Here is a 24,103-nt window from a genome sequence, read left to right as displayed (position 1 = left end):
TTCAGGAGCTGTTGGCAGTTTTGAAACCAATGTGTGCAGTGTGTGTGTGTGCAGCGGGGAGTGATCTGAATGATGTAGCTGCTGTGAGTGGAAACTGGAAGCTCAGTGGTGGTGTTTTTAGTCTCTCATATCCTTAAACGTGTCCAAGTTGGCATGGGGTCCCCAGAACATAGTGGAATCTGGGTGCTTAAATGCTTGGAAGTGCTATACACATGGCTGCAGACCAGCACAAGGGAACATGCACTTTGTTTAGACTTCTTACGTAATTCCAGCTGCTCAAGAATATGGTTCAAATCTTTACTAGACAACTGCTTGCATGTCTCAAGGGTCTATGACTTCCACAAGTCTTAATACAAGAAGCTGAGCATATATGGTCTATTTAAGTGTTAACATATTTACTGGAGAGAAAATAGATTCATCTGTGCAAATGATCAGACTTAAGAATAGAAGCCTTTAAAGACACACAATTGAGAAATCAATAGTTGCTCTTATTTATTAGGAATACAAGCCATTTTACATTTTTAAAATATCAGTTTTCTTCTACATACTTATAAGCACAGTTAATGAAATAGAATATTTTCATTAACATGTTTAAGAATATCCATGTTATTGAAATTAAGATTACTGTGAAGACTAAAAAAAAATTAACCCAAATTATAAAGCATTTGTTCTGAGGACATAAGTGTACTCATTGTCCTATGCTTATCATATTGTAAAGTTTAAAATCCTTGTGAAAATTGCCAGTGTCAACTTTCCTACTGATGTGGCCCACAGATTTCAAAATTCAGTCTTTATTCTGTTTTATAGTACATTTTGAAGGGCACAGTCCATCACAGAAAAAAATATTTTCTTTTTCTTACTTATACAACACATGTGTTCATGCCATTCAGTTGTGGACTATAAACAGTGAGTTGATTGGGCTTCCCAGATGGTACAGTGTTAAAGAATCTGTTTGCCAGTGCAGGAGACACAAGAGAAATGGGTTTGATCCCTGGGTTGGGAAGAGCCCTTGGAGTAGAAAATGACAACCTGCTCCAGTATTCTTGCCTGAAAAATGTCACGAACAGAGGGGCCTGGTGGGCTACAGTCCATGGGGTTGCAAAGAGTCGGATAAGACTGAGCACAGCAGCAGGGTGAGTTGATTGTTTTCCATTTTTTTAAAAGTAAGATAATAATGGCCTTATGTACATATCATAGAAAAGTTATTTCCTTTTCCTGTGGGTTCCAGCAGCGATGATGAAGTCAGAGCTGGGCCCTGAATGCAGGTTGTGGGGTCTTTCCAGGGCCCAGGGCAGTGGTGTGAAATGTCTGGGGCTTCCTTCCTTGTGCAAGAAGCCAGGTGGACTCAGCCCTTTCTGACTCCATGTCCTCTAGATGACCCACCTCAAGTTCCAGATGACCCTTGAGTTGCTGACACCACGATGGGTGACTCTTCCACACTGATTTTTGCACATTTACTCAGAAATTGAGATCTAGAGGGGAACACACAGAGTCAGTGAGGCAGAGTGAGGGAGGGGCAGTGTGGCCCAAGGGTCGGGGCCTGGGATTGAACATGGATTCACCACTTAACACAAATGCTGTCTCAGTTTTCTGCCTCAGTTTCCTCACTTATCAGGGAAGAATAAGGAATGTTTTCACCTCATGGACTTGCTCTGAGGAAAAAAATGAGATCATTAAGTGGAAGGAATTAAGTCATTGGAATATATAAAAAGTGCTCAATAAATGTTTGATATTAATATTCAGACACGAGATATGTTTTGCACAGATTTGGTTAACTCACCTGGGGAGACTAATATTCTTGAGAGAGAGTTTTGAATGTAGTTCAGAAATAATTAAATGCCTTCCTTGATTGAAATAGAAAGGCAATTAAGGCAATGAAGCATTTTTCTCTGTTATCTAGGACATATTTTTCTCATTTTCCTCTTGTAATGGGAAAATTTGAAACTCACACAGAGTGGTGACAAATTACTCATCCTAAGGTTAATTGTTCCCCAACAAATACATTTCAAGTAGGGAAGTTGGGTGAATTTCCAGAAGTTTCAGAATCCAGTTTTGGGCAGCACTAAGTCTGAGACTCGCTTATCTGTGGGTTTCTGGTGTGGCCAGCATAGGATCTTGGAAAAGTTTTTTTAAACTCTTGAGGTCTCAGGCTCCCCGACTATAGTTAGGGGTAAAAGTACCAAACTGCAGTGATGGTATAGCCATGGCTGTAGGTGATAGGCTATCAATGTGCTAGTACATCGTAGCTGAGCTACAACTGAAAGCTGACTTTGTAATATGTTCCAGGGGGTTATTTATTATAAGAGGGAGCAAACTGTTCACATAAAATGAACCAATTAAGCAAGCTCTGTTTACTTCATGCAAGCAAACTGTCTCCCAAATGTTGTCTCTGGTTACCTGGATGGGGCACAAACAACCCAGATATGTGTCTAGGAATAGGGTGATGGGATGGAGAGAGGGGACAGAGATGGGTTAGAAAATCATAGCTGTTGTACTCATTAATCCCCATGCACATGATTTTCTATTTAATGGTGTTTTATTTGTTTCATTAACATGTATTGGGATGTCTTTGTGACAGATGAATAACCCACAGTCCCTGTTTTCAAAGGAATGTAGGGCAGAAGAGGAATTTATGTGGTTGGGTATGATATCTGTTGGTTTAAAACACCAGGAGCAGGACTTCCCCAATAGTCCAGTGGTTAAGACTCCACCTTCTCCTGCAGGGGGCATGATTTCAATCCCTGGTCGGGGAACTAAGGAACCGCATGCCATGAGATGTGGCCCAAAATTTAAAAAAACAAAACCAAAACCTAAGGAGCTTCCAGGGTGAACTGGAAACTGGCCACTGTACATGGAGGGAAAGGAGAGACTGAAGAAAGAGGCAGACCACTCCAGACTGGCAGGTGGCAGGTTTGACAAGCAGAACTTAATATGAGTCTTGTCTTGGGTGGCTGCAAGATGAGCAGATCTCTGCACCTGCCTGTTGGAATCCTAAAAAGTTTGGGTGGAAACCTTAATGGGATTCAGTCACCTATCCCATCCAGGTGGTCTCAACAACACACTGCTGACTCAAGGCCATGTCCTTGAAGACAGTTTTCACTGTGGGAATGGAGGGCAAATGTTTCAAGGACCGGCGAGTGGGTGAGGAGCCTCTGATTGCCCGGGTTCAGCTCGAGGGTCAGCAGGTGGTCACATCCTTTCCATGACATCCTCTAAAAATGTCAGAGTAGGCTAACACCGACACAACCCTAAAATCCCTTATGAGTTGACGTAAGAGAAGGTTATTTCTTGCTTGTACTAAAGTGTGTTTCTTCAGACAGTTTTAGGAACCCAGATTACTTTCATCCTAGAGCAGGGGTCAGCAAACTTGGCTTATGGGTCAAATACTGTTTCTGTCCTTTCTTTTTTTGGAAATAAAGTTTTATTGGAACTCAGTCACATCCATTCATATGTATTTGAGCTTTTTAGCTGTTCTCATGCTACAACGACAGTGAGTACCTGGGACAGAGGGAGCAGAGCCCATGAACCTGAAAATATGAACTCTCAACACTTCACAGAAAAAGTTTGTTAAGCCCTGCCTTAGAGCTTTGGAATCTTGTCTCAGATTCTCTGATTCAGCTTATAGAAGAGGGAAGAGGAGTGGAAGGTTCTGTGGGAGGTTTTTATAAGCTGTATTTGAAAATGGCGTCCATCAATTCAACCTGCATTTCATTGGCCAGAGCTCAAGTCAGAGACAATACGTAGCTGCTTGGGAAGGAGAGACGTGCAGTCTTAGCGATGGCCCAGGAGGGAACCTATAGCAGTTCTACACAGACTAGTGCTGTGTGAGACTCTTCAATTACTCTATTTTCTTTGTTCCTCAAAACAACTGTTTAATAAGTATAGTATTCCTTTGTGGATGAGGTACCTGAGGTTCAGAGAGGTTAAGCAACTTGCTTCAAGGTCACCCGGTATCAAGATAGTGGGAGTGGGGATTTGAGAGTCAGGATATCTTGCTCTGAAACTTGCGCTATTCTCTCTGAAAAAAGCTTTTTAAAACCATGGTAAAATATACATAACATTTACCGGTTCAGCTATTTTTCAGTGTACTGTTCAGTGGCATATAAGATATTTTGGAGAATGGGGAGTTTCTTAGACTTTGATAGGAATTTAAAAGCTCATGGCTTTCATTTCAGTGGTAATACTAAAAAGTCAAGCACAGTCAGACTTATCTGAGTAATTTCTATAAAACTGAGTACTGACATAAAACTTCCAGTCTCACATTTTAGTTTATGTTTATTGGGTGCCAACAGTGGTGCTTTATTGTCATAAGCTGGGAAGAAAGGGACAGAAGTGGATTTGATACTGAAATAACTGCTTTAAGCTTTTCCTATACCACATGAATTAAGGAATGCTTGGTGGTGGTTCTGAAAAAGAGAAAAATGGTAGAAGAATTGAGGCATTACACAAGACATAATTATACAGAACCTACTTTATTGAACTCAGAAGCATCTTGACATTTGTGTGGGAATTCAGTTCCCACAAAACAGTGTTTCCAGACTTTTTTTTATTGTTTCTTTATAAATCTTTGCTTTTGGGGTGCTTTTCTTTTTCATTATTTTTGTAATTTGGTTTCATAGTTGTTTGTGCCACGTGCATAAAGAATTTATCCCTAGTGTTATGCTTGTGCATATTTAAGTAAGATAGTAAAATTAATTTAAATAAAAACATGGGGGATCCAGGACTCTATTTTCTTTTTAAAAGGTATGTGTTCATTCATCCCTTGGTATCCAAGGGGGATTGTTTCCATGACCCACAGATAACAAAATCCAAGGATGCTCGAGTCCCTTATAAAAGGTGGGATAGTCCATTCGGCCATCCTATCCACAGGTTCCACATTCAGGGGATTCAACCAACCTTGGATCCAGAATGTGGGGATACAGAGGGCTAACTGTATGTGACTCAAGTTTACAAGAGGCTACCCCACAGAGACAGTTTTTTTGTTTTTTGGTTTTTTTTGCAAAAGACTTATATTTGAGTTAGAAAACTGAACCAGTCAGGACAGACTAAGCTAAGCTGCAATAACCAACAAACCCCAAATCCCCAGTGGCTTAAACCACATGCTCTCATTAAATCTGTTGGGCTTTGGCAAAGACCTCTGCTCACTGTGATCATGACTGCAGGATACCAACTGATGGATCTATCCTTGGTAATACCTCTGGTTGAGGGGAGCGACTACTGAGGGTCCTCTCACTTCTAAGCAAATGCTCTGGCTCAAGTAGGTCAGATGACCACACTTAACTACAAGGAGAGGACTGTAATTTTGGGGGGTGCCCGGAGGAAAGAGAAGCCAGGAGTTAGCTGACAGCAATAATGTGTGTAACAGAAAACATCCTCCATCTTTCTGTAAAGGAATGCCCTGTGGCCTGGTTGGTTTCAACACTTTGTATTCCCTGGTACAGTTGTAGACAGTTTTTTTAATTTCATGGGCAGCTGTGGCTCTTGGGTTACAGCCAAATTTGGTTTCTTACTAGCCTCGGGGCAAGGGCACATCTCAACCTCAGCTCCTCCCTTGTGAAATGTTGGAGAAATGTCACTTGCATGGTTTGTTGAGAGGAGTCAAGGTAATAACTCATGTGAAACCTTGTCAATTGTAAACTATGATCCAAAGGAAGTAATAGTATTGCTTCTGGCAATCAGTCATGCCACACTGAGGATGAAGAACAGATAGTAAATGATTTCACCCTACAGCACTTGTTACACCATCAATATTTTCTCACAAAAATTTCATGAAAATTAACAGGAAATTTCCTTAGGTGATCTGTGCATAGTTCTCCAATAATAAAATAGTTCTGAAAGAATAGTTCTCCAATAATAAAAACCAAAATTTTCCTCCTGGCTAGAAAATTACAGAGTATTTTACATAACTCCAAATCTATATGGTCCAATTTTCTAGCAGATTCCTACAATAAAAAAATGTGAAGTTAAACAGAAGAAGCACTATCTGGCTTAAGAAGCAGTAGCTTTAAGTTAGGGATCAGTATGAGAAAAATCACAAATGTCTCACAAAACAGTGCTGAAGATAGAAACACAGGAAGATTCTTGTACTACTGTAGCATGGATTCTTGAAACTCAAATCAGTCAAGTATCTTGGAGTTCTAGTTTAATAGAACTGGATGGCATCCTAAAGATGGTCTTATTTTCCAAATGAAGGAAATAAGATCTGGAAAGTTTAATTGATTTGCCCTAGATCATGTTCCTTACACAAGTTGATAAGTCAATTATTTTTGCTGTTTCCTCAACCTGAAATTAGAGAGATGAACACAATGGAGGAAGAAATGTTTCTGTTCCTCATATAACTCCTATTAAAAACTCTTCTAATCAAAACCTATAAAATTCCCTTCATTGTATATCTGCAGTTAAATATTGCATTATGGAAGAAAAATCTACTGAAAATCCTTATCAAGGTACAACAATGATTTTGAGATTCCTTTTCTGCGTATCTAAAATTCAGTTGTTTTCCTAATTTCTGAGTTTCCCAAATGAATGATGTTTTGATCCACAGGAAATGTATAAATTGAATAAGAAAATAAGATTCTGATTTCTGGTTGAATGATTTCATTACCTGGTTATTCTATTAGATGTGGAAGTCTACTTTTCATCCTAGGAGAAGAATTTTAATATTGTCCACAAAAAGAAAAAGATAAGTTTACCTTCCTAGGCATACTAGTCAGGAGAGGCTCAATTATGCCGCAGTAAAAAATCCCTGGGACTTACAGTGACAAAAGATTATTTCCTATTCATGTTAGAAGTCCACTGTGGATTGGAGGGCTCTTCACTCCACATTATCTTTGCAAAGAGTGGCAGGCCGAGTGAAACTCCATCTGGGGGTGGCCAGCAGCTGTGATAAGGGAAAGGGGGTTTGGTGAATTGCACACTGGGGCTTAAAGCTTCTGCCTATAAATAACACATACTACTTCTGCTAATTCCTCATTTGTCAAAGCAAATTACAAGGTCCCATCTAAATGTAGAAGGATCAGCATACTTTAATCTTACCATGCACCTGGGAGAAGAAGAATCATAATTTTGGTGAGCATCTGTAACAGCTAACATATTAGGAATGAAAAAAAGAAGAAAATGAAACAGGTCCTCTACCCAGCCCAGCTATCAAAAAGCCAGTGTCTTACATCATCAATCGGAGTAATAAAATCTCTCTCAGCTGCACAAGAAAAACTCTTAACACATTAATTTGTGGCAGGTAAAATTTCCTGACTCCATCTTTATTACTCTTGCATAGAATGGGAAACAGGTACAAATTGAACTAAACTAAATGTGGGGCTGGGATGAAGTTTCTAGAAATGCATTGTGGGCCATCTAAGTGGGGAGACACATCCATGCCTTGTGTGGATTTTTATTAGACTCATTTCTTTAAGGAGAAATTCCTTCTTTATGATATGATTATACCAGTCAGTAGAGTCTTTCTAAAATAATACGACAGTAGGAAAGTTAGAGCCTGGTCAGACAGTAAAGTTCATATTCACTTAAATTGCTAATAAGAGTAATTGTTTAACAGGTCCCTCTAAAAGAGATTTTGAACCTTTAAAACAGCCTTTCTGGGAAATGTTGGAAGGTCTGGAATATGTTTAAAGGCTCTCATTTGTTTCTTTTATTTGGGTACAACTATTTGCTTACATATTTTTAAACTTTTAGTGTATTACTAGCAACAGAGTGTTTCAAGTGGGGGAAAAAAACTAGCTCAGAATGTCCCCTAAATTAAAATATAAGAGTTTTGTACTTTCCAGAAAAATAAGCACTTTTATAGTCTTTCTTTAAATCCTTCTTGGTAAAAATCTACAAAGCAAAAGGAAAGGGTAAGAGTCAAAGGCTGCTGATTTACTGTTTAATTATATTTTTCCCTCCTGCCCCTTAAAATTTTATAACAGAGCACGGTTAACATTAACACCCCAACCACAATAAACCAAACATATTTTATTACATATTTTATGTTCAAGATGGAAATGAAGATATAATAGTGAGATAATTTTATACAGAGGTACCATGAATTCTCTGTGACTAGGGGCAAATCAATTTTGTGTTTTGTGCTTTAGTTTTCTAAACTATCATTACTAATTATATTAATAGCAAATTTTTATTGGGTAATGACTACAGTACAAGGGGCTGTATCAAATACTTTACATTTTTCCCTCACTTATTCCTCACAGCAAACCCGCTTTTACAAATGAGGAAATTGAGGATGAAATGACTTGACCAAGGTCGCTAGCTAGTTAGGAGTGGGAATCCTCTTTGGGGATAAATCATTGTGGTAATATTTCAACCAAAGTGTTTGATAATTGCAATGTTTTTCTAATCCAACTCTCTGGGAGAGGAAAGAATTTAAATTGGCATTGGTTCCTTTATTCATAAATATGTGAATGCCCACTCTGTGCTTAGTTAGCCCTGTCTAAAGCCTGTGGATATAGAACTGAATACATATGCAAGGCACAGAGGTTAAGAAAAGTGGGTTCTGGCCTTAGACCAAAGAACTTAGGTTAGGCTCTGCAATGCGAGCATGGACAGGAACTCCAGCTTCATCTGCAAACTGGGAAATTATATTGATGCTTACTTCACGGTTTTCATGGGTAAATTAAATGAGATAATGAAAGTCAAGTGTTTTAGAACAGTACACTGCATAAGATGCTCCATGTGCTCAGCATGTACTAATTTTTATTGCTATTTTTGTTATTGTCGTTGCTATACACGACAATAGACATTATTGGGGAGCTCCCTGATTAGGAAGGAGGGGGAGATATTTAAACGATATTTCCTGTCCAGTGTGATATGAGCATTAGGCGAGCCAGGGAACGGTGTGAGTGACTGCTTATAGAATGGGTTTGGAAAGCTTTTGCGAAAGAGGTTAATCTCAGCCGGTGATTGCAAGGGGAGAGGAGCTTCTCCAGGTGGAGAGGGGTGTAGGCATTCTGCTCCTGTATAAAGATGCTGTGGCAAAGGTGTGTTTGGGAAACCTTTAGGCTCTGGCGAAGTGTAACGTTCTAGTGAGGGAAAGAGGAATGAAAAGGGAATGGAAAACCAGAAGTGGTAACTTGGGAGGTCTGGACAGAAAAGGTTCTGCCTTGGGTGGCAGTGGTGGGAAGGACGCTGAGGTGATCGCGAGGTGGCGCTGTGGCTCCACGTAAAGGGAAGATTCAGGCGCTTGCGGATCACCACGCACCCTTGGCAGCCTCGGAGAGGCGGGGCAGGGCTATCTTTGTGGATCTGGCACCATCTACATACAGCCACCAAATAATGATGTTGATGAAGATAATAAATACTTAACGCAGGTAGCCTGAAGCAGTCTCCTTTAGGACACACGGCGTCAATAATCAGAAACTGTCTGTGAGGATCAATTAAGTATGTAGAACTGTCCAGCAGGGATCACCGAGCAATCCGGATAAATCATGGGCCCCAGCTGGAACCTGCCTCACCCTCCCTGCAGGCTAACCTGTAGCTTTGGGGCAGGTCCTGCACCTTTTGGGCAGCTCCCCGCTACCTGCAGGCCAAAGGAGCAACAGTTTCCCTTGTTGTAGGACGCTGACTGCACCTTTCCTTTGATTGGACCTGAGATTTTTTGTGACTGCTTTGCTGGGTTTCACATGCCCACGTGGCACACGAATAACATATGAGCCCAGGTTCAGACACGTGTACGATGCTTTTGTGTGCACACACATTTCTTCACATGCACACAATCGAGACACGTCTACACGTGACACATGCACACACTATAGACATGCCCTTGTGTATTTACGGTTGTGTGCAACAATCCTCAAGCACATGGACACGCATGCACCCAAGTGCACGATGTCACTCACTGCCACACACGCCTATGGCACAGGCCCACAATATGCAGCCACTCTTCGTTTGTACAAACACATTTGCACACTCACAATCACACACATCCAACAAAGACCTCTAAGCGCGGAACAGTACATAAACATCTAGTGAATTGCCCCTTAAGGAAAACACCTGAAAACTTTTTGTGACCCTGAAATCTCAAGCTTGTCTGCTAAAAACTCCTCCTCCCTTCTACTTTCCTCTAAGCAAACAGGCCTACTCCTCCTTCCCTTCCGCTCCAAATCCTCCAAAGACTCAGTTTCTTTCTTTTCGGATTTGCACTGCTGAAGGAATGCTAATTTGTAAACAGCCCGGCAGGCAGCCTCTTTCTGCCACCCTGGAATCCCCTTCCAAGCGGGGAGCAAGGGCCATTCATACTCGAGAATCAACCAGCCTTATCAGACTCCAATCCCGCGGGCTGGAGGGCTGTGCGGAAGGGTCAGGGGAGGGGTACGGTCGCGCCCTGGGACAGCCTTGGACTGGGACCTTTCTGGCAGTGCCGCCAACTGTATTCTCTCTGCACAGAATAACTTGAGCTTTTAGCTGCGGTCATTCCAAGGCTATATGGCCTTCCTCCATTAAAGCACATCCGCAGATGTCCAGATTTCTGCCCTCTGAAGGGAGTCCCAGGCCCCCCCCCCCCCCACAATCTTGTATTTAGTTTATTTCAATTAGGCGACTTTGCGTGCGCCTGGAGCTCTAAAATTTCAGCTAAAGCTGGGGAGAAGCGGCTGACTGGAGATCTCATGGCAAACGTGGCACAGTCAGGGCTGGAGCCGGCAGGACCCTAGCGCGCCCTGTCACTGGCCACCCAGAGACGCTCGGACCTCGACCGCGGGAATGTGCATACAGTCCGCATTTTAGCGGTTTTCAGAACCCTTTATCCTCCTCTCTATTCTCTACTACCTGCCCTTAGGGTACATCTTGCGCCCACGCTCCTTGGTCGTCTGGGATACGTACAGGCTTGAGAGCTAAAGGGATCTTTGAACGATGGAGGGCAAGAACCAAGGCAAACGCTGGAGATGAACGAGGACACTGGGTGAGTGGTTCGGATCCAATTTTCAGGGTACCGGCTCTGGAGAAATTTCCGCTCAGTGGCTTTATCGGCAGTGCAGCCCCGGACAAATTGTTTCATTTAAATCACAAAGCATCAGTTTTCTCACCTGTAAAATAGAGGTGATTTTACCCACCTTCTTTGTCAGTTGTGGGATTTCAGTGAGTTTGTACCCATCAAACCTTCAACAAATGAGATCTCTTCTTACTTGGGGGCACCCCAGGGGACCCAAGAGAGTCAGCAGGCTCGCCTGGGAAGGGTTTATTGAAACCCCTTGCCTCAAGCCCCCCTCCTAGGACGACTAAGCTTCCCAAGCCAGAGTCCCAGCGGTGTTATTTGCCTGATTTCTACCTCCTAGCTCTCAGTGGGTGACTTTGTCCCTCTGTCCTCAGTTTTCCCTGACTGTACTATGGGGTGAAGCATGCTCCCAGGGTCTGGAAGTGTCAGCCGGAATGGGTGAACAAACCGGGCTTTCTCTGCAGCCCTAGGGGTAGGAATCAGGGTTCACGGTCCAGGGAAATGGCCCCTTCTCTTTGCCGCTTGCCAGAGCACTGAGAGCAAGGAGGAAGGACAGACGAATTTCCAGTTAAACCACTGCCTCCTACTCCAGTGCATTCCTTGAGGGCAGCAGGTAGAGGTCTTTAGGAGGGAAGGGTCACGTTTTTGCCAAAGGCAACGGCAATCGACCCTGCAGGCTTCTGGGTGCAGCTCTGGGGCCACAGCGGAGTCGCGTGCCACTCGGGTCCTCACTTTCCCAGGGTCTCGGGCTCCTACTTACTCCCAACCCTCTCCTCTTTCGGCGGAACCTTGGCCACTCCATGCCCCTGCCAGAGACTCTAGGCTGAGGGTGGACCACCTTTGGGGCTGGCTGCATGCGGCAGGACTTGGTACCTTTGACCTTCATCGCCCCATCTTTCCCAGCATTTAAAGAGGCATCTTTCCCCGCTGGTTCACTGAGTGGGATCAGGCTAGCACCAAAAGGTAGGGGGCATTACCATGACAGGCAGCCCTTACGGGCGTGCACCTTTCATAAGGGGGACTGAATGAGGGAATTTTCAAAGTGACAGGTCCCAAATCTGGCCTCCTGGGGGCGGCCGAGCAGAGAAGATTCCCTCTTTCCCAGTGATGTCCCCCAAGTCCTAGTTCGGCTGTGTTTATCTTATCTCTGCCCTTTTGGGGAGCAGGTGTGTTTCTATTCGCACTCCCCAGAAGTTACTGCGGCACTGATGCTCTTTTGGAAGTGGAATTGATCTCTCTGTGCCGGACGTGTCTGGGGTAGCCAAGAGCGAGAAGGCATCAAAGTTTGGGGTGGGGAGGGGAGCTTGCTCACTGGGTCTGAGTTGCCCCCAGCCCAGGGAGAGCCTGGGGGCTGAGCAGCCTTGTTCACTGTTAGGAGCAACTGAGAAGGGGGATGTAGACCTCTGCCACCCAACCATCCCTTGGAAGAAACTCTGAGGGACTCATCACTCCAGAGGAAATACCAAACCTTGCCAAATGCTCCATCCACATATAAAGTCGATCTGCTGTGTATCTTCCTCATGTACATTTTCTTCACCCCTCACTTTCTTTCTCCCTAATTCTGTTGGTCTGGACATGGCCTGGAAAACTGCATTTCTAACAAAATTTCTCCTTCCCCTTTTTGATTAAGCTGATAAGCTGGGTTTGGTGATTGGCCTTATAAATTACCCTAAAGTCATACCACAAATATACTATAAAGCCTGGCAATGCTATACACACAAGTTTGTCTCTTCTCTCCACTGGAGATGTGACTACAATGTAAAAAGGATGAAGACGGCCTCAGTACATATAGTTACCCTATATACACACGTTTTGCTTTTTGGAGGTGGTGCAAACCTTACGTGAGGGAAGACTGAAAAGCGTTTAAGACATTTTTCAAAGTTTAAACTTGTCAGTGGCTAGTTCGGTATTCACCAGAGGAAATCTACAAAAAGCTACCAGTCTGGTGGCCTGGGAGTCATTCCCAGTTTTCTATCACCCTCTTTGTCTCTTTTCCACCTTCTCTTTAGCTTCCTTCCTACTTAAACATTTATTACTGAGTGAGAAAGCACAAGCACACTCAGAAGGAAAGCTCCAGATACACTGGGCTTGATTAAAACACACTCACCATCCCAGGTGAAACCTCTGCTACCTCTGTACAAATGGACTTGGTCATATCAACTTTCCTGTCTCCTTTTATTAGTATTCTTTTTCTCCCAAGGCCTGGTAGATGTGGAGGTTGTCTTTGTCTTATGTAGTTCCTGGAGATTCTTGGCTCTCAGGCAGGAACTGGGCTGCCTGAATTTCTCTGGGCCAGTTTCTCTTTTGGATGAGGCAGCTTCAAGCCCCTTCACAAACACATCATTTGCAGAGTGTGTCTAGATTTGCTTGACCACCCCCCCCCCTCCCCGCCACTCCCCACCACAGAAATGCATCTGTTGCGTTACTCTCACTGATCCTGGTCCTCAGAGTGGCTGTGTCTCTCCTTTCTCTGTTACCTTTGGCAGTGATCTGATCCCTCATTGTGTGTTCCTCATTACTGGGGTTTGTACTTCACCAGACTCCACTTGGAGTCCTGAACACCATTTACTGGAGTGTAAAATAGAGATTCAGGAAGTTAAAGAGAGGGAGGTCTCTGTCTTTTGCCAGTGCTAACTGGGACTCTTGGATGGGAGGGTGGCCTCTGCATCCTGGTCCCCCTTCTTTGAAGGATCCCTTCAGAGAAGGCAGGGCAGGAAAGAAGGCAGAGGGGGCAGAGAGGTCCAGTAAGGGGAAGGGGTTGGCTCTGGACACCCTTTGGGCCTAAACTTGGCATTTTGAGAAGTTTTCAGCAGTCCAAGTTTCAATTATGCAGTTAAACACTGTAGAGATGGATGTCCAGCCTTCCATTTTGCCTCTTCACAGATCTATAATCCTTCCAGTGTTTCCACCAACATACCCCTCATGAACATCTACTGTATGCCTGGTAGAAGGTGTGGGGAACCTGCTGGGTCAAATGGATCTCTTCAAGAGCATCTTGGAGGAAGTGGCATTAGTTATGGTACCAGGGAGAAAGCTCAGCACATTAAGTGGTCCAAATTAAGTGGTATGAGACTGGGCAGGCTTTGTGCACAAGAGATAAAGCAGTGTTGAAGACAGTGGCCATGTATCCTCAGGCCTGAAATAGTCTTTCAACTAATTTGGAAGTGGCTCTCGCTTTTCTGCTCTGTGAAGAACACAAAGCATAACTTCTTCCTGTCTCCATTCCATTCAACATGGGCATATGTACTTTTCCATCACTGACCCCATGAGCTTCCTAAATCAAAGGGCCAAGAAAGGCAGGCAGAAAGGGGACCTGGATTTCTGGCAGAGAATTTCCCCGAAGGAGCCTTTAGCAGATTTGGCTGCAGTCAGGGAGTTCCTTTGAGAGCAATGAAACAGAAGTTCACCATGTGCTTATTAGAGGTTACAACCTGCTAAAAAATGATGGGGCACATTACCCAGAAACATCTAGCTATTTCCTTTGCCAGCCACAACCATATATGTTGAAAGATCTGAGGTAGGGGACCATTTCTTCTTCCCTTCCTTCTTCCTCTTTCCCTCCCTTCATTCCCTTCTTCTCCAGATCTTTCTTTCTGGACAGGTCGCAGAGGCAGAAGTTGGGGGAGGGTTTGTTCAAGCCCCCAATTTTAACAGAAAGAACAAGGAAGAGAGAAACCCTACACCAAGTAACTCATCAGAGACATTGTTTTTGCTTTGGTAGTTACACTAAGGAAAGAATCTATTTGGGGGGCGGAGAGGAGAGGGTGGGGATTGAATGCCAGCAAAATTTAAAACGCAGCCTGGCACATCTACAGTGAGAGCATTCGTCCACCGTTTACCTATCCCGCAGAATGCGCCAAAGAAGTGAGCATGTGAGGCCAGTGCCTAACGCCGGCCGTCTCCAGGCTAGCGACCCAGCGAGAAGTGTTTCAGAGACCTGACTAGGGGCAGAGCCCGGTCCACCTCTCCCTGGGGATTCACAGCGCTTCCCTTGCCCCGGCCCAAGGTCCATCCCTCCCTCCCAACGTGGAGGCAGTGCCCTCCGCGAGCTCCCAGCGCCGGCCTCGCGCACCCATTTTTCCAACCCACCACCCCCTCCTCAAAGCGAAGAGGTGGGCACCTGGGATGCGCGTCCTGCTTTCTCTGCCCGAGCTCTCCCGTCTCCTCCACTTTTGCCCCCGACGTCCCAGAACAGCGGAGCAGGACACGACCCTGGCAGGGCGCAGCCTGTGCACCTCGAGCGCGCTCAGAGCGCGGCGAGGATGCTAAGCGGACTGCAATGGCCAGGTTGCAGACCCCAGCTCAAATCCCTGAGAAGAATATCCTCCTCCCCTTCCTTCTGTCTCCCTTCTGCCCGGCACTTCCCAGCTCAGCCCCGCTCCTCTCCATCTCGGACGCGGGTACTCAACGATCCTTCGCTCGGCACTTTGCAAATAACTTTGGCCGGCTCCCCTGCACCACCCGGTGAGGGATGTTAATGAGGGAGCGTGGCCCTGCGCTGAGAGCCCGGAAGCTCCGGCGCCGCGATTGGCTACGGCGAGGCGGAAGGATGACGTTATGCAAATGAGGGGGCGGGCCCTTGTGGCGCGGGCCCCGCCTCCTCCCTTTGGGGTTAGTGTGCTTGTGTTTAGCTCTGGGGAGAGTCAAACTGGATTCCATAGGGAAAGCCTGCAAATCACTTCTATTTTAGCAAGGAGAAAACAGAATCTCTATCTAGCAGGGTGCACCTCTCTCTCTCTCTCCCTCTCCTCTCCTCTCCTTTCCTCTTTCTGTCTTTCCCTACCCCCTCCCCCTTCCCCCCACCCTACTCTCCCTTTCTGGTGTATCTGTCTACGGCAACCAGCGTCCTCCTCATCTATACACGCTGAAAGGAAAGAAACATCTTTGGTTGGGAGAGAAGGAGGAAAAAAAAAAAGAGAGAGAGGAAAAACTTGCCTGGTTGTGGAAAATGACACTTGAAGTAGCAAAGCCGGCAGCGCGAGTTGAGTCTATTGTTTCTTAAATTGCCATCAGGGTTTTTTTTTTTTTTTTTTTCTTCCTGCTTCTTCAAGTGAACGGTACCTCTACAAAAGGAAACTCCAGCCCCTCCTGTCCTTCACCGGCCTGTGATCATTACAAAAAAAAAAAAAAGCAAAAAAAAAAAAAAAGCAAAAAAAAGCACCCAAACCAAAAATTAACCAACCAAACAACCCCCAACAGCCAAGCACACATCTCTATTTTTTTTATTTTGGTCTTTTTGTTGGATTTTCCCTTCCTTTTCTCTCTCTCTCTCTCTTTTTTTTTTTCGGGTTATCGCTCAATTTTGAGAGAAGGTTTACATTTTTTAAAAATTTGCTTTCCAGCCCGCCTTGATCTAGCGCGAGTTCATCGACTCAAAAAAAAAAAAAAAAATCTCTGGCTGGCGTTTTCTTTGCCTTTTTTTTTTTTTTTTTTTCAAATTTTCAAGGGGGAGGAGATTTTCCACAAGAAAAGGTTGTTTTCATGTTTGGGATTCAGGAAAGCATCCAACGGAGTGGAAGCAGCATGAAGGAAGAGCCGCTGGGCAGCGGCATGAACGCGGTGCGGACGTGGATGCAGGGCGCCGGGGTGCTGGACGCCAACACGGCGGCGCAGAGGTGGGTACCGCTGGGGGACCGCGGCCGGGGAGGCAAGCCGCGAGCAGCAGAGCCGGGCGGCGGTAGCGGCAGTGGCCGCCGCGGGGTCGAGCCGCGCTCTTGCGTCTACGGCTGGGCTCTGCTAGCCACCGAGGCTCCGAGTTCCCCGGCCGCCAGGTCTTGGTTGCCTGCGGCCGAAGAGCCGGGAGCTGCCTGCGAGGAGCCCACGATTTACCGGCACTTTCCCCTGCCCGGTCTGTGACTGTTTTCATTTTGTTTTAAGCCAGAAGAGGCTCTCACCAGCGTGATGTTGGATATCTGTGTTTTTCTGTGATTGCTGTTTCTTTTCTGGCCGGCTGTCTTTTCTTTCATTTTTTCCCGCTTTTCTTTTATTTGCCTTTTTTTCATTTCTTTGCTTCTTCTTCCCTTTCTCTTCTTCCTTTCCTTCCTCCCCCTTTTCTTTCTTTTTACCCTTTTCTCCCACTTGAAAACTTTCTTTCCTTCTCCTTCCTTTCCTGCCTCTCTCTCTTCCTCCCTTTCTTTTCTTTCTTCCTCCTTTCCTTTCTTTACTTCCTTTCTTTCCCCTTCTCCTTCCTTCTTTTCCTTCTTTCCTGCCTCTTCTTTCTTCACTTTCTCCCTCTTTCCTTTTTCCCTTCTCTTAACTCCTTTTCTCTTTACATTTCCCCCTAGAATCATCTTATTTCTCGTCTCTGATTCTCCTTTCCTCTCTGTAGCTTTCAGTTTTTCTTGGTCCACCCGGGGTAGAGCAACTCCTAACTTTAATTCTGACATCTTCTGAAAGTCTTCCCTACAGTCTGTAACTATGGCCCCTTCTAAGCCCCCTCTGCCACTCTCAGCGCCTGGGATGCTAGGTTGTATGGCCTGGAGGCACTGCTCTAGGAGACTGACCTGGGGAACTTTCCCGGGCACCCTCTGTACCCTTTCTGGGGACTCCTGGTCCCAACTGAGAAATGGTCCCCCCTTTTTTTCAGGCCACCATTTGGGCTTGGGAGAGTGGGAGATATGGTGGCCCAAGACTCTATCCCGCCCAGAGAGAGCGGAAGGGGAAGAAGGAAGATGACTAATTACATCATCCTCATCTTCTCCGGGCTGGGAACAAGTGTCCACAACACTGTTCCCGTCCCCAGTGATAATAAGGATGGGGGTGGTTGGTAGTGAGAGTGAGTTGGGTAACCGGGCTAGAAGCGAAAGTGTGTGTGTGAATGTCTGTGTGTGGCGCGTGCGTGTGTGTGCGCAAGCCCTTGTGTCCGGGCAGGTCGAGCTGTCAGTGGCCTCACTGAGCCCCTGGCGCCCCAGGCTCCAACCCCCGGGAGGGCGCGCTCAGCCGTCAGCCCTTGTTCATAGGATTTCTGGAAAGCGTGTGAGGATTTCTGCGAAACAGTAAAACTTTGTCAGGACAGGTCTTAAAAAAAAAAATCAATTCCGTTTCCCACAGCGACCACCCCTGACAGCTCTGAGTTCCAGCCGCAGGTCCTTTTCCTTCACATGCTTTCCTTGGGGAGCGGGGGGCGGCGGGGGGCCGGACATGCAGTTTCCCGATGCCGGGCATCCGCGGCTGTCCCGGGGGCACATAAGGTTTCCCGGAGGATGGCTGCTGCAACGAGGAGCTGAGCATGTCCCCCCCTCCATTCTCACCTGCCACGGGAGACCCGAGGGGGTGGCGGGAACCAACTCCCCATCCCACCCTCTAAGTTGTCAACGACCGTCTCTATGCCGCGATCGGGTTCACCTCAGCCACTGCTACTTTTCTTACTCCCTACACAGTGGAGTCAAGTCGGAATAAATGCGTACAGCGTTTTATCTCTTGTGCAAAACCCAAACAAAACTTTCACACCTTTTCGTCAAATTCGGGGGGCGCGCCGGTTCTCGGCGGGGAGGACAGGACAGTTGCGGGCACTCTGGTCCCATCGTCTGGTGGGCCCGAGGCGCCTGAGGGGGCGTGTAGGGAGCCCACTGGGCGTTTTGGGGGCTGACAAGGTGGTTGAGTGTTTGCGCGTGTGTAAGGGGTGACAAGGGGCCGCGGGTGGTTGTCCCGCCTAGCCGTCTAACTCTGCGTCTTTGGCCGCAGCGGGGTGGGTCTGGCCCGGGCTCACTTTGAGAAGCAGCCGCCTTCCAATCTGCGGAAATCCAACTTCTTCCACTTCGTCCTGGCCCTCTACGACAGACAGGGCCAGCCCGTGGAGATCGAGAGGACAGCCTTTGTGGGGTTCGTGGAGAAGGAAAAAGTAAGTGGGCACAGCGCCGCTGCCCCTCGCCCCCTGGCCGGGAAGCAGGCCCAGGCGCTTTGGGAGGCGCGCTCCTCCGCGAGTGCAGAGCATCCGTAACACATCCCTGCGCGGGGTCCCCAAGCCACTTCCCGTTCTGGGCGAACTTGGGCTCCCCGTTCATGAGCTTCTGCTCCACAAAAGTTCACACCGACTCCCCGGAGCTGGAGAGAGGCGAGCCCGGCTTCACACTCCAGGGTCAAGGGCTCCGTGGTGAACCCGCCCTCGACCGCGCGACGACGCGCAGCTCCTGCCTCTGCTTGTCCGCAGGCCCTAGCCACGGGATCGCCTGTGCGCGCCCCACGAAATTTTCTGGAAAGTTAGAGGGAGCAGTAAGGGTCGGGAGGGCGGCGGAGGGATCATAGTTGGCCGCAATTTCTGCTGCTCCTGGGCCTGTCCGGCTCCCCGGCCGGGGTCCCTACTTGGGGAAAGATGCCTCGAAGTCGGTCCACTAGCTCACGCCGACCTCTCCTGCATCTCTTATGTCTTTGCGTTCTGCTGCAACCCAGGAAGCCAACAGCGAAAAGACCAATAATGGGATTCACTACCGGCTCCAGCTCCTCTACAGCAACGGTGAGGCTCCTGTCGGTTCCACGCCAGTACCCCGGGGCTGCGGGTGAGGGTAGGGGGCGTGGGGGAGCTCCAGGTGGGCGAGAACCCTGAGCAAAGCACAGTTGTTTGGCATTCTCGGGGTAAAGTGGCCCCGCCGGTTTTGCTTGAAGAGGTCTCACCTGAGGAGGACTCTGAGTGGCCCGAGGGCGGCCGCATCAGCGTACCTGGGCACAGGTGTGGTGCCTTAACCCGCGCTGGGCGGCTTTGTTTTTCTTCCTCCGCTTTCTAAGGCCGGGCTTCTCAGCTTAGCGTAGACTTCATCCCCAAAGTCCCTCGAGTTCGGGGGCTCAAGCGGTCAGGGCCTTGATGGCTGCAGGAGAGCGCGCAGAGGGGCTCCAGCCTTTGGAAGGGAAAGTACCCAGGTGGGGGGACCATCTTATTCCCGGCTGCCAGCGCTTGGGGGCTGCCTTCCAAAAGCGCTCGAACTAGGCCAGTGGCCCTTATCTGCGCCCTGGGGAAAGGGGGTCCCGGCTGTGCTTCTCCGGGACAGTCGGAGTTCCATCAGTCTCGGAGCTCCATTGTTTGTTTTGTGCAGATCCTCTCTCACTTAATTCTTTTTCGTTTCCCTATGCCCCGCTCCCTCCCCCAGGAATAAGGACCGAGCAGGATTTCTACGTTCGCCTCATTGACTCCATGACAAAACAAGTAAGTTTCTTAATTTCGCGCCGCGGGGGTGACTCCACGGCCGCGAAATTGGGGAGAGTCAAGAAGCTGGCGACTGCTTAGCGGGATGACTGGGAGTCGAACTCTCAATGTCTAGGCAGACTGCTCTCTCAGCGCAGCCTCCCAAATGCCCATGAGCACGTTGGCTCGCCGCGTGGGGAAGGTGGCTCGACGGCTCCTTCTTTACAAGGCAAATTCAGACCTTGTGAATTAAGACTTTGGGGGTGCTGAGTGGGGGAGAATACGGCTGAACTTCCTGTGACCCGGCCAGGGGGCCCCAGGGGGCGCAGAAAGTGCCTAGGGACCCTGGTGCAGATCGGGCTGAACTTGTGAAACTCAAACCATCAGGACCTCCCCCGGGAGGTGGAGGGCAGAGGAACGGGTGAGGGGCAAAGGCAGCCTCTCCAGGAATGGGGAGATGGACCGAGAGCGTAGATGACTCATTCTACGCATTAAAAAAAAGAGAGATGGCGATGGTGGTAGTATTGGAAGAGGGAGCAACAATTGTTAGAGGGTATTTTGCAAAAATCCTCCTGCTCTTGCCTCCAAGTTTGGCAAGAAGCCAGGCAGCATGAGTGAGCTTGTGGTCTTAAAGGTACATAGACGGCGTTTTCTTAAGCTACCCAACACGCGGGTGCCAAGCAGTATACATTAAGGTTGAATTATGGTTTAAAAGATACAATTATGAGCCGAGTCAGAAAAGAGGTCTGACGTTTTAACGAGGGGCAGAAACTTTTTTTTTTTAATTTTAAGAAAAAGTTTAGCAATTAAATATCTGGTTAGGTAGCTGGAGGATTTAGTAACAAAAAAAGAAGACAGTTTTATTGGGTCGGGGAAAGAAATCAGAACAAAGAGAAAGTTACCCATTGTGTACTAACCACCAATTTAGTGAGAGGGTTAAAGCTCATTTGCTTGATTGTGATTTTAAAATATTCCCTTTAAAAAGGGGGACATAGTTTTCATAGATACTGGCTTGAAAAGTTTCAATTTATGGTATACATGCATATTTAAAAATTGTTTTTAGATACCCAAGGCTTAAATATGTTGTATAAAATGCACCCAGCTGTTGGAAGTTTTAAAATCTACTCAGCAAGGACCAATTAAATAACAGCTAATTTTAATTATTACCTTCATATTTCATTGTGAGCCAAGTAAAAAACATGAGATGAAATGTATTTTTTAAAACGATGCATACATATCTCTTGAAATCTGTTTCAAATTATTAGCTTAAATATTTGACTTTCTTGAAGATCTGTTTTATTTCATAGTTGATCGTTCAGAGTAAATACACACATACTTTTATTAATATCGTTGTATTATTATACTGGCTTTGATCATTATATAGGCTAATTCCCTTTCATTTGGACACACTGTATTTTTTTAAATGTTTTTCCTGCCAAATAAAAAGCCACAAAAACTTGATTTCAGTAACTTAAAAAGATATCAAAACAAGAATGTCTTAAGTGGAATTTTGTGTAAAAAATTGTGTTTGATACCTTGAATATCTTTTTCTTCCATTTCCATCAGAGGAAAGAAAAGATGGGAGGGGAAGAGGGAAAGTATGAATTCTAATGCATATTCTGAACTATGTACTTATTAGAGTTTAATTTTTTAAAGATAAAAACATCCCCACAAACCAGTATATAAGACCTGTCTGTGAAATATTGGCCACTTCAATATTAAATTATAGGCAACTCTATGAAGTGAACAGTTGTAAGGAACATAAAATTAGGACATGCTTAAAGTGATACCTTCTCTCAAAACTTTATTTTAGGCCCTGTTAAAAAATAAGAAAAAGTGCCACAAGAATTGATTTTCCCATTATGAAATGAACTGACTTTACACACTGTTCTAGGGTGGAAAAATAATCTTGATTTTTATAAAGCAGTACATCTAATATCATTTTACTAATAGGGTCATAGAGCTTAAGAAAAATTACAGTGTAAGGCATTCTTTGACTGCTTGGTTTCATAAATTCTATCAGTTGTGAGGGTGGAGGTGGGACCAGAATAAAATAAAGTGTAGTAAGAGCAGGTATAAGAAAGTTGTTTGCCATACTGTGACATCTCACTGAAAGTTAAAATTGTAAATGTAGGCAATTACATATTTTGGTGGGGAGTGATCTGAAAAAAAGTTTAGTAATTATCTGAATTTAGTCTAAAAATATCAAGAAAAAAGATTTTTCCAGGCATACATATTTGCTTTTATAATAGTTGTCTAATGCCTTCTCTGTAGCTTTTACTTTGAAAGGCAATCTCTGCCCCGTTATCCGGTTGCTTGTTCCTTGATTATGTGCTGTAAGAGTTTGGGAAGTAGGTTAGCTTCTTGTGTACACAGCTAATACAATAGTCTTCAAAAAGCAGATCAGCATGAAGAGCCTGACTCTCCTTAGCTGTGATGTAATTATTTTGTTCTAGCCTTGATAAGTAAAACTGTGGATTCTCATCTAGCTTTGAAATTATTCTATGATCATTAAAATGCCAAGTCTGATTTTTAAATTTCTTAAGTTTTTTATTTTAGTTAAATATGCAGTGACCCCTTCAATCAGAAGCTTGATATGGGTGATTGATTAAATACTCACTTTTTTCCCCCTGTGAAGTTCTTATAGATAGACTCACAATTTTGATATTTAGAGTTTTGTTGAAGAATGGAATAATTTCAGTGATGTGATAAGTTCTAATAACATCATAAATTTCAGAGGGAATATCTCAGTATAGTTCAAGTGTCTTAACTGCTAATTTATCATAACATTTTTCATATCAGATGCAGCTTTATGTATGTGATATCATATCTTTGACTCACAAGTTGGGGTTAAAACTCAAAGGGAAGCAAAATTCAAAACTAGCTGTGCACTTGATATTTTAGTAGAGTATTCCTGATCTTGGGTGGAGTTAGTAGCACTGAGATCAAACAGAAATGTACTCAATCAACCAAGATGTATTGGTATGACATAGTATTTCACACCTTTTCAAACTGTCTCATTACACTATTTTGGGTAATGACTTTTAATTTTGGACTCTACCAGGAAAGGGGAAGCTTTATTAGAAATGAACGTGTAAGGATCTGAGCCTCTCATCCCTGTACTTTTTTTATAGAACAAAAAGGATATAATGATATTTAAAATACTTGTCCGCAACTAGAAAATAAGCTTGTTTTTGGGAAGGGTTTTTCAAAACCAAGTTTAGCTGGACTAAAAATAGGTTGTTTTTGTGTCATTGCTGTTTTTGGTATTCCATTAGAGAGCATGCAAAAAGGCCTGCAGGATCCAGAAGTTTATGGCTGTTGCATCTAACAACAGTATCTACTGTGGACACTCAAATGAACTCAGTGAGAGAGGTCTGAGGTTTGATATGCTTCTGTTCAGATTTTCCTGTAGTATTTGAAATATTATGTTCTGTGATTGCTTCAGTGAGTTATTGTTATTTTTTTTTAAAAAACCTTTCATTTTTCTTCCCTCCTACCATCTTGCTTTGAAAAAAGCGACATTTTTATAGTTCAAAGAAAGAGTGCTAAATTCCATAAAGTTATCAAAAACAAACATTCCCTGCCCCCAAACCAAAGCTCTTTTTTTGGAAAGGGAAAATTAATATTCACATAATCCTGATATGTATGGATTTTTAGGTAGGCAGTATGGTGAGGGGACCCCTTAAAAGCCCCAGAGCAGTGAGAAGTCTAAGATACAATAATCAGAACTGCTGTCATAATTCTCTTTCCAGCTAATCTTTATATATTTATTTTGATGTTCCCGGTACTTTAAGTTATTGATGCAAGTGCATTTTTTCCTATTGATTGTTTCATTATATCCTGCCACAGCTACGTAGAATTGATTAACAGCTCTTCCTGTTTGTGGTTCTTCATTGGTAGATAAACACATTTTTAGTGTATCAATAATTTCCCAAGGAATTCAACAAGGCCAGCAGAGAGATTCTTTCATTTATTTGAGGAAACAAACAAAAAAGGACAGGGCAAGTTTATAGTTAGGAGCCATATTTCAGCAGCTTTCTCTTTTG

At 45.0% G+C, this 24,103-nt stretch overlaps 1 protein-coding gene and 1 long non-coding RNA gene across 18 annotated transcripts in view; one reads left to right on the top strand and one right to left on the bottom strand.

Moving 5' to 3' along the window:
- Positions 1 to 4,453: 4,453 nt before the first annotated feature.
- LOC147369790 (uncharacterized) lies at positions 4,454 to 15,187 on the bottom strand. 2 transcript variants are annotated; one of them, XR_015167893.1, is made up of 3 exons: positions 15,060 to 15,187; positions 10,828 to 11,030; positions 4,454 to 6,880 (listed from the first exon to the last, which is right to left on the bottom strand). It is a non-coding gene; the product is annotated as an uncharacterized LOC147369790 (long non-coding RNA). The 2 variants fall into 2 exon arrangements; XR_015167892.1 differs by having other exon boundaries at positions 4,454 to 11,030.
- EBF1 (EBF transcription factor 1) overlaps positions 11,638 to 24,103 on the top strand; it is a 411,245-nt gene continuing 398,779 nt past the window's right edge. For 9 of the 16 annotated variants that reach the window (XM_086412671.1, XM_086412669.1, XM_086412666.1 and 6 more), the window contains exons 1-4: positions 11,638 to 16,554; positions 18,623 to 18,779; positions 19,328 to 19,391; positions 20,020 to 20,075. In XM_086412671.1, coding sequence (XP_086268797.1) covers positions 16,421 to 16,554; positions 18,623 to 18,779; positions 19,328 to 19,391; positions 20,020 to 20,075 — 411 coding nt within the window. In that variant the 5' untranslated portion in view covers positions 11,638 to 16,420. Of the gene's footprint in view, positions 16,555 to 16,593; positions 16,788 to 18,622; positions 18,780 to 19,327; positions 19,392 to 19,624; positions 19,793 to 20,019; positions 20,076 to 24,103 lie in introns of those variants that run through there. The other 7 variants (XM_086412672.1, XM_086412670.1, XM_086412668.1 and 4 more) reach the window with 3 other exon arrangements.

The sequence above is a fragment of the Bos grunniens genome, chromosome 7, assembly GCF_055505025.1.
Source record: "Bos grunniens cultivar Pamir isolate PY7600 chromosome 7, Bosgru_T2T1.0, whole genome shotgun sequence".
In the NCBI taxonomy this organism is placed as follows: Eukaryota; Metazoa; Chordata; class Mammalia; order Artiodactyla; family Bovidae; genus Bos; species Bos grunniens.
Note: the sequence above shows the minus strand (reverse complement) of the source record. Positions and strands in the feature narration are given on the sequence as shown.